General features: G+C 43.8%; 1 protein-coding gene and 1 long non-coding RNA gene across 8 annotated transcripts in view; one reads left to right on the top strand and one right to left on the bottom strand.

Annotated features, from left to right (window-relative positions):
• The window catches only part of PTPRU (protein tyrosine phosphatase receptor type U), a 360,572-nt gene that overhangs the window by 292,974 nt on the left and 46,274 nt on the right, over positions 1-21,324 (top strand). For 4 of the 7 annotated variants that reach the window (XM_083512072.1, XM_083512073.1, XM_083512075.1 and 1 more), the window contains 7 exons: positions 2,450-2,522; positions 6,782-6,858; positions 8,854-8,871; positions 11,158-11,194; positions 12,290-12,387; positions 12,511-12,627; positions 19,593-19,747. In XM_083512072.1, coding sequence (XP_083368198.1) covers positions 2,450-2,522; positions 6,782-6,858; positions 8,854-8,871; positions 11,158-11,194; positions 12,290-12,387; positions 12,511-12,627; positions 19,593-19,747 — 575 coding nt within the window. The remainder of the gene's footprint in view (positions 1-2,449; positions 2,523-6,781; positions 6,859-8,853; positions 8,872-11,157; positions 11,195-12,289; positions 12,388-12,510; positions 12,628-19,592; positions 19,748-21,324) is intronic. The other 3 variants (XM_083512078.1, XM_083512074.1, XM_083512077.1) reach the window with 1 other exon arrangement.
• The window catches only part of LOC310710921, a 525,357-nt gene continuing 523,248 nt past the window's right edge, over positions 19,216-21,324 (bottom strand). The window contains exon 3 of the long non-coding RNA XR_014528305.1: positions 19,216-19,265. This is a non-coding gene — a long non-coding RNA (uncharacterized lncRNA). The remainder of the gene's footprint in view (positions 19,266-21,324) is intronic.

A 21,324-nucleotide genomic window follows, 5' to 3' on the forward strand; every position in this document is an offset into this window, starting at 1 on the left:
GTGCGCACAAGAGGCTTGCAAGTGTGTGTGTGTGTGTGCGTGTGTGTGCGCACACACACACTCTCTCTCTCTCTCTCTCTCTCACACACACAGTAGCTCTGTGTAATAACAGGAAATAAAGAAGCATGGGAAACAGAAGTTTCCATAATCTGGGGGGCGGGGGACGGGAGGGAATGAGTCATTTCTGCAGGGAGGGAGAATACAGATGTAGTGGAATGAATCCACTTTAAAAGTGCCCCCTTGGGGAATCCCTTTAATGAAAATAGACATTGATGAAAATATATTTCCACCCTACCAGTGATATATCTATATCTGTGTGTCTGTCTATCTATCCATCTCGATCTCTATCTCTATCTCTATATATGTTTGTGTGTGTGTGTGTGTGTGTGTGTGTGTATTGCCCCTTCAGAATATTTATTCCAGGGTGGTTTACAATGTAATTTAAAGCAAAACAACAATAAACTATACACTAAGCCAATTAAAAGTAATAAACGCCGCATAATCAGCGCAGTGCAGACATTAAACTCGCAATTAGGGCAGCAAAGTAAAAACCTCAGTTCGAGAGTTTGTAAATGTAGCATCCTCTCGACACAATGGCTGCTGCTGCTACCTGAGGGATGCAGTTTGGAAGCTAGCAGTTCTGGTCCTGAGAGAGCCAGTGTGGTGTAGTGGTTAGGAGCAGTGGACTCGTAATCTGGTGAACCGGGTTCGTGTCTCCGCTCCTCCACATGCAGCTGCTGGGTGACCTTGGGCCAGTCACACTTCTTTGAAGTCTCTCAGCCCCACTCACCTCACAGAGTGTTTGTTGTGGGGGAGGAAGGGAAAGGAGAATGTTAGCCGCTTTGAGACTCCTTAAAGGGAGTGAAAGGCGGGATATCAAATCCAAACTCTTCTTCTTCCTCTTCTGAAATGTGCGGTCCATAGGGTCTTGGCTTTTGAAAATGTAGATCTTCCTAAGGATCAGACCCAAATACCTATCTAGTCCAGCTTTATGCTTCCATAATGGCCAATCAGATGCCTCTTCTAAGATGGTACTTGCCATCTGTAGTTTTCCTAGCACCTGTATTAAAAAAAAGAATCTCTCTCTCTCTCTCTCTCTGTCTTCATCTCAAACCCTTGGTGAGTTAGGCTCTGGCAGATTGAGCAGACAAGACCAAGAGTGGGCCCAATGGTCAAGAGGGTGGTTTCTGAGGATGTGACTCACCCTTGATTCTGAGATCTGTGGGTGACTCCCCTGTAGATTCTCCTGTTCTGCCACCATCCTGGAGCATGCAACTATTGAACCAGTTATGGGCCCTTTAAGGATTGCATACAGCTTTCCCAAATGGGCAGAGACACTGCAAGAGGAAAGCCTTGCTAGCCTCCTGAATCGGCCCAAAGGCACATCTATCCATTGTCATGTTCTCACAGAGGCCAGTCATAGAATCATAGCATTGTAGAGTTGGATGGGCCCTGGTGGTCATCTAGTCCAACCCCCTGCAATCAGGAATATGCAGTTGTCCCATATGGGGATCGGACCTGCAACGTTGGCATTATCAGTGCCATACTCTAACCAACTGAGATCCGATGCCCAGAGGCATTTTTTCCCCTGCTGAGGGCCGCATTTCTTCAAAGGTAATCTGTTGGGGTCCACATTCTAACTGTGGATGGGGCCAAAGCCAAGAGTGGATGGGACGACTTCTTTCTCCGCCTCTCTCCACCCCTTTATTTCTCTCGACCTCCCTACCCCAACATGCAGGTAACTGGAGTTGGGATAGAGATCCCTCTTGCCATTTATGCAGAAATTAATTTTAGGGCCACATGCATTGCAAGGGTTTGGATTAGATGACCCTCAGGTCCCCTCCCAACTCTTATAAGTCTGTGAAATTAGACTGACTGCTGCCACACATTACTCACCTCTGCTTCAGATGCTGTACAGTGGTACCTCAGGTTACATACGCTTCAGGTTACAGACTCCGCTAACCCAGAAATAGTGCTTCAGGTTAAGAACTTTGCATCAGGATGAGAACAGAAATCGTGCTCTGGCGGTGCGGCGGCAGCAGGAGGCCCCATTAGCTAAAGTGGTTAAGAACAGTTTCAGGTTAAGTACGAACCTCTGGAACGAATTAAGTACTTAACCCGAGGTACCACTGTACTTGACTGCTCTGTGGTTGGCCACAATATGGATTCAGCTTTCTTGACCCTCTGTGTGCATGTTTGTTTGTTTTTATAAAAAAATGTGGGTCATCTAATATTTTAATGCAGATCATCTTAATATGTGCCCCTCCTTCTGCCCTGGTCCTTCATTGGGGAAGCCACTGTGAGCAGCTCACCTAGGCAGTGAGTCTTGATGCTGTATGGTAGAGCCCACCCCTAGGGGAGCTTCCGGTATCTGTGCTGTCAAAGGAAATTATGTGTGCTTGTTCCCCAAGTATTCTTTATGCAGATAATAGACTTCTGTTCCTCCTAGAGTTTCTTTGAAGGCTGGGATGCTTCAAAGAAGAAAGACAAGACCAAAGGGAGACAGGATCACATGCCAACCTGTGAGTGTCAGAGACAAAAGTTCTTTTTTTTAAAAAAAAAAAAATCCACAAAGAAGGGAAAAATCAATCTCTTTCTTTCATTTCGGATGTCTGAACGCCCCAAAACTCTCCAGCGTCTGGAAAGTATGCATTTGGGTTGTGGTTTGCAGGCATCTGAGGACTGTCAAATGCACAGCAGAGGTTACATTTTGCTCCAATCTGGGTTCAGTTTTGCAAATGCAACCACTTCATTATAGCCTGCAGACTTCAGATCTTTGCACCTCGGGAGGATTCCATTTAGTTTGAGACGTGTCATTCCTTTGCCTGGAATTAAATATGTCACGCAAGTTGCTAGAGGAGGCTTTGTGGGCTGGAAAGTCAGTTGCAGCCGGATAAAATTCTGCCTGGCAGGAGGAGAGGGCTGGGAGCGTGACGTGACCTCAAAACTCTGAAGGGAATAAGTGCAGGTGCTCGGATAGCATTTATTTATTGAGAGCAGTGTTTCATAGCGGTTAGAGTGGCAAACTAGGACCCATGAGTCTAGGATTCAGGTTCACATTCAGCCAGGAACCTTTGGCTAGTTAGTCTCTCTCAGTGCAACCTAACCTCAGACAGGGCTGTTGTGCAGGGGGAAGTAACCGTAGAGATGAAATTTTAGTTAGTGTGAAATAATATGGTAGCATGAGCCACCCATTTGATTCTGTACAAAATATAGGCTGTGAGGAACAAAGGAGGCTGCTTCATACTGAGCCATTGGTCCATGTAGCCAGGGGGTTCCAAAGTGTACGTGCTGTCATGCTAAAAGATCTACCGTATTTCCTACAAAGGCCGAGCAGGGATTTTGTGGAACCCGTGACACTTGCCAGTTCTGCAGATCAAAGCAGTCAACTAGGCATATATAGGGTTAGGTGATCTCACAGGTAAACTGGTGCCAGGGTTTATATTCTAACAGTTACACCTGGTGTGCTCTGTGGTGTGATGAAGGGTCAGCATTGGCAAAATGTTCCTAGTGTAGTGTTGTTTAGGATGTGCTCAAACTGCCCATTGTTGTTTGCTGCCACCACTGAGTGAGTCAGCTGGGCCCATCAATGGAGAAGAGGCTACATCAAAGGGCACTTCCCCCACTTAAACCTCACACCTGAGTGTGATAGCATTCCACTGCAACATTTCAAATACTTGTCAACTGTTCAAGAAGTCCGACACATGGTTGCATGGTGTGTCTGTCTGTCCGTCGGAGAATGTAGAGTTTGGTGGTCGGGAGAGTTTTGGAAAGAGTTGAATGAGTAACCGGGGACACCCCCCTCCATAGAACAGAGGGGGAAAGCTGCAATTCACTTGGAATCTGTGCTGTAAAATAACTCCACTAAAGACTGGTTTGCCTCTGCAACACCATCCTAGCCAACTATTTTTACCGCTTCTAATTATAGCCTTCCGTTCTCTGCATTTTGCAAATTGAAATTTCATGTGAACATGATGACAAAAACGAGAGCTAATTGTTCAAAACAGTTTGGTGGGAGCCAAACTCAGATTCCACCCCATTCCCCAACCAAACACCACAATCAGGTGTCAGGCAGGGCCCACCCACCCATGAGGCAAGGTTAGGTGACTGCCTCAGGTGGCAGAATCCACAGGGGCAGCAGACCTGATGTAGAACTTTATTATCCCATGGTTCCTGATGCAGATCTTCACTGACCCCTTCTTCCTTGGCAGAGAGGGAGGGTGCCATTTTGCGGTCTGCCTCGGGTGCCCAAATGTCTTGGGCTGGACCTGATCACTGGGAAGGTTCTGCATAAGAAGCTCTGGGAAGTAAGCTGCCCATTGACTGCACTCTGCACTGAGGCAGTTCCATCTTTCTGCCCTGCATGGAGCAAAGCTGTCTGTCTCATCCTAATGTTGCCCTTTCCTCAACTCTTCTACCATCATGGTGCCAGTTGGTATGCAGCAGATGTCTTCTTTGGGTGGTGACATGTGTTCTGGGTCACTGGTCTTCTGCTGGTGGGTCATGACCCAAAACTACATCATGGCCTGATCTAAGGTGAATCACAACAGCAGCGCTACCATCATACGAATAGAAGGTAAAAGTTAATAAGTGGGTCCCCAGAATGCATATGTGGGTTAACGGTGAGTCTCAGGTCTGAGCCTAGTACTCTAGGTAACATCTGATCCACCATATCTCAGGTAACCATGATTTGACAGTCAAATGCATTAATTTTGCAGAGTTTGTTAATGTAGAGATGAGAGATTTATTCAGGATCAGTGTAGCTGGCTGGAGGTGTAAGAACTGAGGCTGCCAGTTGATCAGTGAATTGATTAGCAAATGAATGCATAAATTCAATCAGAATAAATGGTGATATGAATATAGAACAGCCATTTTGAAGGGGGAAATGCATTCTTCATTTTTATTTTTTTTAAAAGAACATTTTTATTTGATTTTACAAATATAAGGCATTCTTCATTTTTAGACGAAGTATTCATGCATCTTGCGTAGATGCATTTCCTCTATTCCCAATGTTCAGACTGCGAGTGCTGCTGTTTGTAGTGTCAAAATGGCAGCTCCCACCCCTAAGGTATCACCGGGCTTGGGGAAACACTTAAGGTTTGCAAAAGTCTGGAAATCTGGTGCTGAAACCAAAGAGGGGCCTCAAAAGCAGCACAAAGAGTTCTAATGGGTTCAGTGTGTAAGGAATGCTTGAGGAAGAGGATGAAAAAGTATAGTGAAGGGGGCTGGCAATGGAATAGCGTGGCTGGATTTCTGAACAGGAGCACCATGCATTGCAACCTCCAGCAGAAGTTGGCCATCTTACCCATAGGTGCTAGGGCTGTGGGGCACCTGGGCGCCGGGCTCTCAGGGGTGGCAGGCTGAGAGTTCAGGACCCGAGAGTTGAATCCGGGGAAGAGCCTGCCCATTGGTCGGAGCGCCACAGTGGGTTCTTCTGATGCGGGCGTGAGTTCGGGGGCAACCAAGCCAGTGAGACACTGAGGCGGCTGGCTGGCTCCACCCTCCTGTGCAACCTGGGCAACCTGGGGGGGGGGGGTCCCCGCCGGGTGGATCTTTGCATCCCAGTGCCGCATATGCTTAAGACAGCCCTGGTTGGTGGCATGAGGTGGGTGGGGTGGCATTGCTCACCTGGCTTCCCAACACAAAGCATCCATTCGAGTTGCCGAGAGGGAGAGGAGCAAGGGGGCAAGGAGCTTGGCATGGTGCAAGCTCAGCAGTGAGCCAGTCCAGCCAATCCTGCCACTGTGCCTACACTGCACTCCCTGCTGCCTCCTCTTCTCAGTAACGAGCAGCGACTCTGGGCATTGGAAAGCAGGTGAGCATCACCACCTCACCTGCAGCACCCCTCTGACTGCTACTGCAATATCTTCTTTTAGATCCCACTTTTTTATGTCAGAAGAAGCATTCTCTCCTTTGCGAGAGATAGGAGAAAGGAAATGCTGCTTCAAAAGGGCATCTGCTGCCCCCAAATTTGCAAGTACATCCCTTAAAATAATAACGCAGGTTTTTTTTGTGTGTGTTTTTTTTAAATAGAAAAAAACTGCTGTCTAATTAATTGGAGAAGGCTTTTAAAAAGCTCAGTAGATTTTTCATTGCTTGATCAATTGTTTAAGCATTGCAGCCCTGGTATGCCTGTTCTTTAAATCTACCTTAAAGCAAAGCCTTGATCTCAGCTACATTGTGGCAAACCTTGAGGAACTTCTCAGGTACCTATTGTGGCTTTTGCATGGAGACTGGAGAATTCAATCAGTAAAGCTTTTGACATTGTTCTGTGTGGCTAGGGAGCCAAAAGGCCTTGGATTTAAAAAGAAAAGAGCAAAAGAATGTGAAGCTTGAGGATTCTGGCCAAACCCCACAGGCAGGCTGAGATGTGGAGTAGCGCAATAATGGCTACAGGTTAGAAGAGAAGGACATGTTTTCTGGAGTTCTGTGCCTGACGAGCAGACCTCAATTAGCACCAAGGCAAATTGCAATTGTGGGTCACTGTAGGAAGAATCATGTGATTGTTCAAGACTGCAGGAACTCAGTTGTAATGTACATCAGGCAGGAACTCTCTGTGCTGTACACCCAGGTTTCAGAGTCCTAGTAGAATGACGCTAGGGCTTGTAGCCTGAGTTTGAGTTGCACTGTTGGAGTCTGATGTAGCCACTGTCCAGTAAGTGACTGGAAATTTAAAAGGAAAAGCACCTTGAACTTATGAAATGGGGAGTCAAAAGATTAAGGCCACCCAGTGGCTATTCTGCCTGTCCTGGACTGAGAGTCCTATCTGATTTTTTTCCAGATGATCGGCATCGAGTTAAGCTCCATCCACTTCTTGGGGACCCCAACTCAGACTATATCAACGCCAACTACATTGATGTAAGTGCATCAGCACCCCTGACCTGTTTCCATCACCCCTGACCTGTTACCAACAACCTTTTCTTCAGCAAAATCTCAGAGTCTTGAGTTTTTTGTCTCATAGGAACCTTCTTGGCTGTGTGATCTAGAATTCTCTTTGTCTTCCATGTTTTCCCTGTGTCTCTCTCACACATGCACCCTTAGGTGCTCCACACTTCACGCAGCCTGATATTACATCTGCCCCTGCTGTCTTTAAGAATGCTCTTTGGTTCCTGAGGAAAATGCTACCTTTCCCTTTTGCTCCAAGAATGGAACATGATGGTACAGCAGTAGATCAGGATAGGGTTAGATATATGTGAAGGACCATATGCACTCTCCTTCAAGAATGGGGAGCCTGTATCTCTCCAGATGTTGTTGCACTACAGCTCCCATCAAGCCTCAGTGACTATGGCCAATGGTCAGGGATGATGGGAGTTGTATTCCCTCCCACCAACACATACCAAATAAGGACAAACATAATTTTCCCATCCTTTAACAATCCATGTTATGTCTAGAGATGGGCATGTTTCCTAAAAATTATTCAAGTTCTTCCAGGAAAAGAAAGAAGGAGTAAATTTTCTGAGACAGTCCAAATATAGATGCCAGTGACCCAAGTGAACTGTAAGCTATAATAAACAGCACATGCTCCAATACCAGAATCAATTTTAGAAATTACCCCAATTAAACCAAAATTAAGACAAACTAGAATGCGGCACAGACCAAATTCATGGAACAATAAAGGAACAGAACAAGAGAAATCCATTTGTCCCCCCAACTGTGAATAAATGGTGTGAAGATGTACATTGAAATAAATGCAAGATTGTGTGTCATGAGTCAGTAACTGTAAAACTATAAAGTGAAGATACACACAATACGTGAAATATAATGCTGTCTGTCCACTGATAGAAGAAGCCCATCAACAGAATGAGGGAGGGAGGTAATTTTTAATGATTTCACCCTACTGCTACCTCCATACTCCCTACTAAAACTGCTCTGGAGGGTTTCCCAGCCCTCCAGTCAGGCTCCCGTGATGAGGAAGAATTGCCAGCAATGGTCTCCCTCCTCTGTTCCACTGGCACACAACCTAGATACCCCACAATACAGAGCAACTATGAGCAACTAAAACTTTTATTTAGCATGTATTACAATGGTCTGCATGGTGGCAATATGAATTTCATCAAATGCTTGCTGGAGGCTCGTGCCTGAACTGTTACAAATACAGTCTATGTCCATATTATGGCCATCCACTAACACATGATTTGAAAAACAGAATAGGGACAATATAATATTATAAGTGATCTCTAAATCCCTCCACAAGTGTAAAGCCTCTGAAACTATCTGTCCTAGAGCTGAAACTAATTTCCTTCCAAAGCGTCTCAGAAGTTTTCTTCTGCAAATGTTGACATCAAACATGCACTGAATAGTTGAAGACTTGCCAGTAGTTTATGATACCTATAGCTGACATTGAGTCACATTTGGTTTCAGTATTGGATATTTGACTTGATATTTTACTTTGGTAGTTAATATATGATGGTATTTGATAGCTGACAAGCAATGACATCTACCACATTTGACAATTGATGGCTTATCTAATTTTTGGACACCTGCCTAAATCAAAAGATGCCAGAATGTTGAAAACACTCAAATCTCAAATGCCACATTCAAAATTGAAATTTGAATTTCAGATTCAAAATTTGGCAAACCAACCAATGGGGAATTTCTGTCAAATTTCTAATATTTGTGAATCTTTATTTCAGCTCTAGACTGTTCATGGCTGTCTAGATTGTTTAAGTGAGGCAAAAGAAACCAGATCCAATCCCAGTGTCCTTTGCTGCTCCTCCTTCTCTGCTCATCTATGTTGCTGTCTAATGTACTCCCTCTACTAAACAGTCTGGTCTTCCTCAGATTGTGTCTCACTAATCTGTCTGTCTCTGATCTCTTTTTCTCTTGAACCTGTGTCCGATTGGGCTTGCTAAGATTCGGATAAACCGAGAAGTAAGTATATGTCAAGTCCCTCTCCTCTATTTCATCTTTCTTCCATTTAGGAGTCCCTTAAATATTTATCCAGGGGTGGAGAATGTGGTTGGGGGCACATGTGAACCACATGTGAAGTAGTGGTTCCCTCTACTTCAGCTGTGTGGAACCTTTTCCTCTCCCCCAGATGTTGCCTAACAACAACTCCCTTCATCCCTGGCCACTTGCTGGGACTGATGGGAGTTGTCATTCAGCAACATCTACAGGACCAAAGCTTCCCTCCACCTACTTTAACTCACACCGTCTTCAAATATCTGAAGGACTGTCACATGTATTATAATGGGTTGCATGGTGGCACAGATGATATGAACTTAATCAATGCTTGCTGAGGGCTCATACTTGAACTGCAAGCATCCAGAGAATATTTGCAGGGAGGGAGCTTTTCCAAGCTGGATAACATCCCCTTCTGGTTAGATGATTGAACATGGGTGTATATTAGGTCCTTTGCAGAACTGATGACTTCACATATAAAATGCAAAATGAGAGCGTAGGTGGCCACACAGGGAGCCTCATGTTTAGCTTTCAAGCCAACCTGCTGTGTTATTGGTTACTGGCGCTGTTACATCTTTCTCTGCTCTTTGGGCCACTGCTCCCCCATTAGGAGTTACTAATGCGTGCAGTAAGTGGCTTGGATGAATGAAGGTATTCACAATCATTACTCAGGACCACATGACTTCTGCGAAGAGCAAGGCTGCAAACAGGGCTCTTGTGCTGCTCTCAGTTCCTTGCTGCTCGTGGACATTAATCAAGGCTGCCTTCGTGTACTGGGAAGCAAAGTAAAATGGGAAGCTGCTGTTACCCTCAAGGTGACCCATGCTCAAGCTGAATCCCAGTCTCCTGTGTTTGGCCTTGTGTGCACTGTATGATGGTGCCTGGGGTAAGTGGGGGGGGGCACCAGTTATTTTCAGACAACTGGATTGAAGTGAGGAGTAGTTGGGTTCACACATGCAAGCTCCATTTCAGACCACCCCGTTTTGAGTGGGAAGGTCTGAATGAGGATCTAAGTATGTTCAGGCTAACATGCATATAATCTTCTCTGTGTGTTAGGTAACATCTGTAGCTCAGGTAGAACGTCTGCTTTGCATGCCAAAGGTCCCAGGTTCCATACCTGGCATCTCCAGGTAGGGCTGGGAGAGAACCCTAATTGACACCCTGGAGAACCTCTGCCAGTCAGTGTAGATGGTACTAAACTAGATGGACTGCTGGTCTGGCTTAGAATAAGGTGGCTTCCTGTGGTCCTGAGCATGCCTTCCATTGATCAGGAACTGTGCCTTATCAGGGTTCCAGGTGGCAAGGAGAATTATCAATGTGTTCAGCTGAATGTGTTTAGAATTCCCCCTTCAGACCTTCCAGACGCCCATGGGAAGCCTGCAAACAGGGCATGAACGCAAGAGCACACTTTCCCAGCCACTGACACCCAGAGGCAGATTGACTCCTACACTGGAGATAGAACATAGCTATCATTGCTTATAGTCATTGATAGATTTACCCTTCACAAATTGGTATAATCCTCTGTTAAAGCCATCCAAGTTGGTGACCATCACTACCTGTTATGGTAGTGAGTTCCTGAGTTTAACTGTACACTGTGGGAAGAAGTGCTTTCTTTTGTCTGTCCTGAATCCTCCAAACACTCCGCTTTCTTCGATAGCCCTGGGTTCCAGTATTACAAAAGAGGGAGAAAAAGATCACTCTCTGTCCACTTTCTCCACATCAACCCCAATACCATGCCATGTATCTTGCTCTGCCTTACTAGCCTTGTTTCTAAACTTACATGCCCCAAATGGCATGACCTTTTCTTGAAGAAGAAATGCATCCTTGTTGCCTTAGCAACAGCATCTCACTGCCCATTTGGAGTGAGGACCGTGAGAGATCTGTATTTGCCCTCAGTGGCATCATAGTACTTTAAATGTGTGCTTTGAACGTGGTCTTGGTCCAAAGCATGCAGGATCTGGGCAGGAAACTGGGATGTAGGTACTGTGGAAGGGCTTTAGTGGATATTTAGGTTGAGTGGCTTTGCTTTCAGAGGGACCCTGGCTGAGTATCCATTTGGACATCCTCTAACCAACTTTGGACGTTTGTTGGGGCTTTGGTATGTGTGGATAGCAAAAGGGGATTGCTTAAGTCAGCTTTAAGAGCAGCAGATCTTGAGACTAATGTTGCTGGCGGCGTTCCATGCAAATGCAGGAAGTATTTCCACCATTCCCTCCCTACCATAGGAACATAACACACTGTCTTATTCCTTCACAGGGCTACCACAGATCCAACCACTTCATAGCCACTCAAGGTAAATCATTCTTATCATCTTCTTCCTCTTTCACATTCTGGTATTCTTGCCCTCCTCATTTCTGCACCACTTGGGCTTGTTTTTGAGAATAATGGTGGTGATGCTGATAATAATAATAATAATAATAATAATAATAATAATAATAATAATAATAATATTGGTAGTAGTATTTGAGCATGTAAAGTTTTTCTCCAGGGAGAAAACTGCAGGGCAGAAGACCTAAGCCTGTCTCCCACACATGCAGACGCACAATGTCCCAAGCACAATCAGAATCGCTCCTTTATCCATGATTGCTATTATTAAAAAATAATAATCACAGGAGATCATTAAAAATGATGGCTCTCCCATGGCATCTTTTTTAATGGTCCTGAGCATGTGGGCAGCAGGGACCCAGAAAAAAGCAACAGTGCAAAACTGAGTGGGGGTTGACATATTCAATCCCTGGACCATCCTTGGTTTAATTATTATGATGATTAATTAAAATGATATCCTGTCTTTCCTCCCAAAGGAGCCCAGATGCTGTGTATATGTGCCCCCCCCAATCCCTCCATCATTGGTGAACTCGTAGGGATTAGCAGATCCTCCTTCATCTTGAAGGTGATGGAGTGTGTGGATTCAGCCAGCCCAACACATTCATTTCTGCCAATTCAATATGTTCATTTTACTAAACAATTTAGACCCCAAATATCTGAAAGGGGACACTCTTGGTAGTCCTCAGAAGTTTGGGTGGAGGTGTCTTGGGAGGGGGCTTCCTCTGTGGCATTCCACCATGGAATTCCCACCCCCTCAAAGAGGCATCTGGGACCACCATTGTATTGTTCTCCGCATTCATTGAAGACACACCTCTTTACTTGACTTTTGACAGATGAGACTTATTTTTAAGTTCCACTACTCCCTGGTGCAGTTTTTCATGTACAGTACATTGTTCCAACTGCTTTTTAATACTGTAATATTGTAATGCTGTAACTCATCTCTGAGATTTTTGTGGTAGAGGGTGGCCAGGAAATACCTGAAACAAATCTACCTTATTTTTGCACGTGACATCCTTTAGCAGTCTCTGTGGTTGCTTAGTTCTCTTCCATCTCAATGCTTCAGGCCCCAAACAGGAGATGATCTATGATTTCTGGCGGATGGTGTGGCAGGAGCACTGTTCTAGCATAGTGATGATAACCAAGCTGGTTGAAGTGGGAAGGGTAAGAGACTCATTCTGTTCTCCTCTCCCCACCCTGTGAGTTCCAGAGGGGTGTGCTTTATTGGCCCTGACCCCCCACCCCACCCTTAGACACACAGATGATGGTCTTATCTTGCTATTGCAGGTCAAGTGCTCCAAATACTGGCCAGATGACTCAGAGATGTATGGCGACATCAAAATTACCCAGGTGAAGTCGGAGACATTGGCGGAATATGTTGTGAGGACGTTCACTCTGGAGAGGGTAAGCTCTTCACGCTTCAAAGCTCAGCACAGTCCTGTCTGTGGAAGCATTGCTCTTAAGCCAAAAGCTGGTACATTGGCCATGATCTCCCAGCAGCAACGGGTGGCAGAGATATGTTTCACTGAGGCTTCCTTGCTGGCAAAAAGGTCTGCAGGCCAGGAAGACTGCAGGAGGGCTCCTATAGCAACCACTGAGCATTGAGAAGACCTTGCTATTCTGCCCACCCATAATGGTCCCTGGAGTAATGTGCAATGCTCATGTGCAAAGCCTATGGTTAGGGTGAGGAACCTGTGGCCCTTCAGATGCTGTGGATTCCAACTGCTAAACCCCCACCTTCAGCCTTGCCAATAGTCATGAATGATGGGAGTTGTAGCCGCATGACATCTCTGTCTAAAGCAGTCTCCCCCAACCTGTTGCTGTCTATGTGTTTGGTACTAGAACTTCCATCAGCCTCAGCCAGCATTGCCAATGATCAGTGCTGATGGTGTCCCAATACCATGCAGGGCTGCAGGTCCCCCAATTTCTGGCCTACCATATTATTTTGATGGATAGTTTAGGGCTGAGCAAAAACAGACCTTCTGAAATGCTTCATCCTATTTGCAGACCACAAAATTGGAATGGCCCATTCACTGAATATTCTGGGGTGGGAAGGGATCAGTCTGGAGGGGTTTGTTTTAAAAATCACAACCCATTTTCTTCTTATTTTGGCGATGAATACTGAAATATAAGATATTGAAAGTTAGTGCTGGTTGATGAAGGGATCAGTGGGTTAAAAGAAGAGGGAGCAAAATCACTGCTTCCTACAAAATGTTAAACTATCTATCTATCATCTATCTATCATCTATCTATCTATCATCTATCATCTATCATCTATCTATCATCTATCTATCTATCTATCTATCTATCATCTATCTATCATCTATCTATCTATCTATCTATCTCTATCTATCTATCTCTATCTATCTATCATCTATCTATCTATTTATCTATCTATCATCTATCTATCTCTATCTATCTCTATCTATCTATCTATCTATCTATCTATCATTTATCTATCTATCTATCTATCTATCTATCTATCTATCTATATCTATCATCTTCACAGTGGAGCTTGAAATTCCTCTACTCTACTCACAGGCGGCAAAATGGGTGGAGCAATTTGAGTGAAGATGGGAAAAAGAAATTTCCTTCCTTCCTTCCTTCCTTCCTTCCTTCCTTCCTTCCTTCCTTCCTTTCCTTTCCTTCCTTCCTTCCTTCCTTCCTTCCTTCCTTCCTTCCCTCCCTCCCTCCCTCCCTCCCTCCCTCCCTCCCTCTGTTGGCTTACCTCTAGATTTCTACATAGTGAAAAAGCACCATGTTTAGGCTATTAATCCACAAAAGCAAATGGTATTCCCCCCCCAAAAAAAAACAGGGGTGCCAACTTTAGGGGGTGGAAGCGGCTTTGGCCTCCTCAGGGGGGGGGGGGGGAGGCAAGCCCTACTCCCAATATTAAAGGGGCTGCCATCCCCCACTGCTGCTGTGTGAGCGCTCGCGCACTGGGCGGGACACACCATGTGATGACCAGCCCGCTCAATGTGGGAAGCAAGTCGGTGTCCCAAAGATAGAGCTTTCCTGATGTATTAGTTCAGATCCTAAGATTATTGTGCATTGTTGTCCTCACTGATTTGACACACAATATCAATTTCTCTAGCAATTAGTCATAGGCACACTTGTGTACACAATTTTTCTACCCATTATGTTTTGTTTTGTTTTCTTCTTTTTAAATACTATTTTGAAGTAGCAGGGAAAGGCATTAGGTACACATCGTTCCCCATCATTACACATTCTTACGAAGTGCTGACCTTCTTCCCAGGTCATAGATCAAAGTGCTGATCAGCTTCCTGTGCCCCAGCCTGGTGCTTTCCAGAGATTGTTGGTCTACATCTTCCACCACCCTTGATCATTGGCCATGCTGGCTGAGACGGATGGGACTTATAGTTCAAAGCATCTGGATGCACCAGTTTGGGAAATGCTGACATAAAGAATCCAGTTTTTTTAACGGCTCAACAGACCAGGCTTAACATGCAAGAACTTGTTCATCACCAAATGGCTTTTTCTCTCTGCCTCTCCCTTTTGCAATCTGCCATAACTCTTTGGTACAATGTTGCTATATTTGGGACACTTGTTTGCAGCTGCAGCTCTGTGATTTTCACTCCCCAAACTGAGAATCGGGGATGTGTATCATCTCCTTAGACACCGAGGGTAGAAAGAACCTAGAAGGATGAGTAGTTTGTTTATGGACTTTGTATCCTGCCCCTCCTTCTGCTGGAGCCTGGCACAGCAAACCACAAAAGAGGACCATTTAAAAGAAAAGAAAAGCATCTTTAAGACATTTCAAAACCATTTTTTTCCTAAATGTACAGTGTTTAGAAACAATCACATACCCTCACAGTTATTAATGTATTATTTTCTTATGAGCCATCAAATGCCTAGGTAAACAGGAATATTTCAACATTTCTTCTGAAAGTCAATAATGAGGGAGGCAGATGCACCTCGCCGGGAAGGGAATTCCATAAACAGGGAACCACTACCAAGAAGGCACTGTCACAGGTCAACATTGTTGGCTTAAAGACTCCTTGAAAGTCCACTTTCATATTGTGCTGCATGTGTGATGTGAACAAACACAAATAGGTGGTTTCCTTTGACGGAGAAGATGGAAACATGGTGACATTATCTGGAAATGTTTTCTTTGAGGAAGAAAATTGTAACCTGGACCTGGAGATGCTGCTACTTGATGCATCACCCTTTATAGACTCTGTGTTGTGTACAATTTTGACTTTAGAATGCAAGGTGTTAAAATCTGGAACTGGATTTCAGGGAAATGGGAGCAAAGTGACTGGAATGTTTCAGGGTGGACTTACCTTTTAAATTATTTCTTTCTGTTTTGTTTTTAACTGTTTTCTGCTGCCACCACCATGGCAGCCAGCTGCCTCTGCTGGCAGTGAAAAGAGTGTCTTGTAGGTAGCTAGGTAGCTAGGTTAGTTAGTTTTTTGAGATCTAAAGCCACAGAGCCACAAAGAATCTTAGGGAGTTCATGATTCACCTCATCTTGTTATGCTGTGATCCAAATTCAGGATTTTCTTATTCATAAGAATATTTATAAGGTGGCAACCAATAAAAAAAAAAATACCAAGGTAGTGCACAATGAAGTCAGGAAAACACATTAGAGCTATAAAATCATAACATTATAAAACCACAAAGAACAGAACAAACGGCCAACACTGAATCAAATAAATTCTCTAAAAACACTTGGCAAAGCAAGTACCTTCCCGGAACGTGGGAACCGCCCTGAAATTGCCTTGTAATTCAGAGTATGCGCAGAACCATTGCACACACCTAGTATTTGTGTGTAGCCATTTCCTAGCCTGGGAGACTTTTGTCTGTTTTCAGTCTTCTCTTTTGGATCCCAAACCCTCTGCTCACTTTGGCATCCCCCTCTCACCAACCATGCTTGGTGCTCAGAATTCCTCCATCTGAATCTTCCTTGTTTATACGCACTCTTTAGGTACTCCATTGAAGGACATTCTCTCAGTAAATAGTGCCGTAGAACAGCCCTTTATTTACGTGGTCATTCTTGATGGTTTAATTTCAGGCTAAGCGCCATGTAATTGCACAGGGAATGGACAATTATTTCTGTCCTCTAGACAGGAGCTGAAAGCTTCGTGGCAATTATTGAGCAGTTCTACTGTATCTCGAGACACCCACAACTGTAATTCACCCCCCTCACCCTGTAATCTAGAGGAACGTTAAATCACAACCTTGTTACAAGTAAAGTACCCAAGTTCCGTCGGGATCTGGTTGCCTTGTAATCGTTCCAAGGCATTCTCGCAGCTCCAGTTTCAGGGAGAAGGACCACTTAATCAGTGGCCTGGGATTTCTCCACCAAAAAAGAGGATGGAACCTCCGAGCCAGTGTATTAAATCATGATACCATCTCAGCCAAACTTAATAAAGATGCAATATCACACTATGATGAGTGATTTAGGGTGAAAGGAGATGTACCCTAAAGGAGAGGACAGCATGACCTCCAGCCATGGGGTAATCCTGTGAATATGACATAGATTAATCTGTCAATGTTGGTTTCTCTACGTTTCTCATTTTTTCAAAGCATAAGTTCAGTTCGCAATGTTTTCACATCAGCCTGCAGTTATTATTTGCTTGTTAAAACGATCTCACTTCGTCAGCCTTTTAGCGCTCGTTGTTCCTACTTTTGCATGCCGTTTGGCCCAGTCTACACATTTCTGGAAAGCGATTCCTCCCTAGCAATCTTTCCACTGAGATAGGTATTTTTGTATGCGGTGTACACATGCAACATTTCTTGGGCTGGAGAACTGCATCACAAAAATTCAGAGAAGTATCCATTTTGAAGGATAGATGCATTTCAGTCTGCGTATTTGTGGAGGAGGAAAGTGTGACTTAAGGGGGGTTTGCATGAAAATTTTGAACTGAATCAAAGCTTCCTGGTTCTGCTGGGAGGGCAGCAACATGGGAAATACACAAACCTTTTCTGAGATGAATCTGCCAAAGTGAAGTCGTGGCACCTGGGTGGGAATTTTGATCAGGCAGCAATCCTGCCGTTAGAGCTGCTTCATGTCAGAAACCACTGTCTTTATGCTCTTATCTCATGCTGCCTGTAATCATGAGCAAAATCTAGCACCTGTAATTGCTTTCCACTTGGCCTCATACCACACCGAAATCTAGAGAATTCCCTACAGCTTCTCCTACATCAATACTTAGATGTTCTGGGTACGTAGCAAGAGTTCTGGTAAATACAAGAGGTCCCCATCGGTGTTGGCATTCTGCCGGCTGTTGAAGATGCACCTGCTTAAACAAGTATTCCCTCGAACTTGAACTTTCCTGATTTGATTGTTTAAATTGCTCTTCAAATTGGTTTAACTGTTACGCTTTTTAACAGGATTGTTTTGTTGTGATTTTTTAAATTATGGATGTTCTTAACATGTTGATGGAATTGTTTTGTTTTAGTTATGTATGAATCACATCATTGATTATTAACTTGTAAGCAGCTTAGAAACCACTCAGGTGTGTAAGCAGTATATTAATGAATGAATTAATATTAGGTGAGCATCCAAGGTCAACTTAATTTTGAGTGTGATAGCTGCTTGTTGCAGTGGTTAACATCTTTCATGGTGAACTTTATCATTTCCTCCAATTTTGAGAAAATGCAAATTCCAAGCTGCTGGATCCTGTTCAATAGCCTTCTGTTTAATTACAAAAAAATCCCTCTATAATTGAGGAACCCTTTTTCCTTATGTGTTCATAAACTGTAATGAAGTCATGCTTCTGCAGCAAACCATATATAAATGGTGTGTCATGTTCAGAATTTGTTTTAAAGGGTTAGATTTAAATATTTATTTTACCTACTTATTTATTTCATTTATATGGAAGAGCTCAAGACAGTTTACATGGTTGGTCCCTCCTCATTTTGTCCTCACAACAATTCTGTGAGGTAGGTTAGGTTGAGAGAAAGTGATTTTCGCTGGTCACCCAGTGAAATTCATGGCTGAGTGGGGATTTGAACCCTAGTTCTAGTCCACCACTCTAGTCATTATACCACACTGCCACTTTTCTAACAACAAAGTTGAGCTCAGAGCAGCTAATAATGATATTAATAAACCTTGGCAAAAAAATAATAATCAATATAATCAAACAAACATACACCATGGTAAATAAGCAAAGCAAGAACAAACAACTCAAGGAACAATGCAGTTCAATGAAAACCCATAATAATGTTAAAAATAATGATTCTTAATGGTTAATTAGAGGTGGAATTGGGTGACCTGCCCTCAAAAGATGTGCTCACCCCATATTGCTGTTGTGATTTTATGTGATATTGGCTAGTCTTATTGATCAGGATATTTTTATTGCGGCCCACTTTGAGATTTATTTTTAAATGAAGAGCAGGCTATAAATTTCTCTAAGGAATAATGTAATGCATTGATAGCACTTTTAAACACAAGGCCAGGCAGTTGGGGACTCCAGAATGCAGCAAAGGAATTGGGATGATGAGAATTTTGGAAGCATTTTTAATGTTAACCTCCACCTTCCCGGGGAAACGTCCAGTGCCTAATTTACATATAAGCAAAACAAGCTATAGCTTAGGGCCCTACTCTCTGTTGGGATACTGCCAGGGAGACAAAGTCCATCATGGCCCCAAGCCGTCTGCCGGATGATCCATCGATCTCCCGTAGGCACGCAGTATCAGCAATTAGCGACATGAGTTTCTAGAAAATATCTTGCCACATTCCAGAGCTCATGCACATTCTATCAGCAGATAATGCACAGCAAAAGTTGCACTCAGGAGAGCATTATTTACAAGTTTTATTCAGCGTTGATCAGAACAAAGAAAGACATGACTGCCTGCGTCAGTGTCTCCAGACACAGAGAGAAAACGAAAGCAATAGAAACATAAACATCCTGTGAACAGGAAATACGCAGACTCTGACTCACAAAGCCTGCTCCCTTTTAAGGTGGAACGGAAATATCCTAACACTCTCTTGGGCCCCCCCTAAAAAATCCAAAAACAAACAAACCTGGATGTACATTTCCAAAATATAAGATAAAAAACAAATTAGATAAAACCTGCATACAGCAACAGCGTTTGTGTTGGGTAGGCTCCTATGATGTAAGTAATGGGCCCTGCCTGCTGGCCTGTTCCCTAAAATATCACTGGTTTGCTCATTTCTATATATAGGGTGCCTACATTCTGCATGGACTGGTTGCATAAATTACCATATATTCAACACAAAAAACAGGGACAAATTTGTTGTTGACAAAGGACAGCTGGACATATAAAGGGCCCCATGACCTTCAGTAGCTTAGGGCCTCATCAAACCTAAATCCGGCCCTGGAAACATCTGTAGGGCTAACCCTACTTTCTCTCTCCCTGTCCTCACCTCCTCCTTACAGAGGGGCTACTCAGCGAGGCATGAAGTAAAGCAGTTCCACTTCACATCATGGCCAGAACATGGGGTGCCTTACCATGCAACCGGGCTCCTGGCATTCATCCGCAGAGTGAAGGCCTCCACGCCTCCCGATGCAGGACCCATCGTTATTCATTGCAGGTAAGTTCAAGACTAGGGATGCAAGAAGGCATCATTCTCCATATCACACGCAAGACTGTTTCTCTTCCTCTGGCGGTTCATGAGCCTGGATAGCTCAGTGGGTTAGACCATGGTGCTGATAACACTCAAGGTTGCAGGTTCGATCCCTGTAAGGACCAGCTGCATATTCCTGCATTGCAGGGGGTTGGACTAGATGATCCTCAGGGTCCCTTCCAACTCTACAGTGCTATGTGCTATGCTATCTTCTGCCCTAAACCACATTGTTCATATTGATGTCCACTGTGGCAAATTTGCATGCCTTATGTCATTATACATAATCGCATAAATTGCATGAAATATACAGTGGTACCTTGGGTTACAGGTGCTTCAGGTTACAGACTCCGTTAACCCAGAAATAGTACCTCGGGTTAAGAACTTTGTTTCAGGATGAGGACATAAATTGCGCAGCAGCGGCATGGCAGCAGCGGAAGGCCCCATTAGCTAAAGTGGTGCTTTCGGTTAAGAACAGTTTCAGGTTAAGAACGGACCTCCAGAACGAATTAAGTTCTTAACCAGAGGTACCACTGTATTGCCATTATGTTAATCCACCCAATTCATTTCAATTTAAAGGAAACACAATGGGATGGGAAGCCATAATCAATTCCGTATTGTTTGTGGACTGAAAGCAACAATAGCAAGTACTGATCGTATTCACTGGATTGATTTTTGCTCTGGATGTGGAAGGAATAAGCATTTTCCTCATCCATTGCTGTTTTTGTTGGAATTCCCCAACGTCCCTGATCAAGACAATTAGGAGCAACCATTAGTTTTTGCCTAATGCACATAGAGCCTTTTGTAATATAACTTGTAAAAATATACATTATGTTCAATAATGAGAGCACGAGGAGAGAATAATGATCCTCATGATGAATAGGGTCCTCAGCTCATGGTTGAAAAAAGTCAGTGAAGAATTGGGGCATTATCTGCAAATTAGTAGTAAGGAGATATCACAGAAAATGATGACTTTTGTCTTGGAAGCAGTGAAATGTCATCACAATTAAAAGAATGCCCAGCTGTGTGATTCTATGGATAATTGTGGGAGTTTTGATATAAAGTCCTTTGCTTAGATCACATCATCCAGTTTCTGTATCATACTTTAAAGATCAGTGAAATACAAAATTGGCTTTATTGCTGGGAGTGGTGGTGGAGACAGCTGAGACAGGTAAAGAAACCAGTGTTTTATGGCTTGGGCTTTGGAGCTTAATGTCCCAATAACCATTATCAAAGGTTAGCCCAGACACTGAGGTCCTCCTCTGATGGTCTTCTGCTGCTTCCCTCATCGCAAGAAGCGAATTTACAGGGAACTAGGCAGAGGGCCTTCTTGATACTGGCACCCTCACTGTGGAATACACTCCCTTCAGGTGTCAAGGAGATAAAGAACTATACAACTTATAGAAGACATCTGAAGCTCTGTATTGGGAAGTTTTTAATGTTTGATGTTTTATTATATTTTATATATTCTGTAAGCTGCCAAGAGTGGCTGGGGAAACCCAACCAGATAGGCAGAGTATTATTATTATTATTATTATTATTATTAT

Source organism: Podarcis liolepis (genome assembly GCF_965112155.1).
Source record: "Podarcis liolepis genome assembly, chromosome: 7".
NCBI lineage: Eukaryota > Metazoa > Chordata > Lepidosauria > Squamata > Lacertidae > Podarcis > Podarcis liolepis.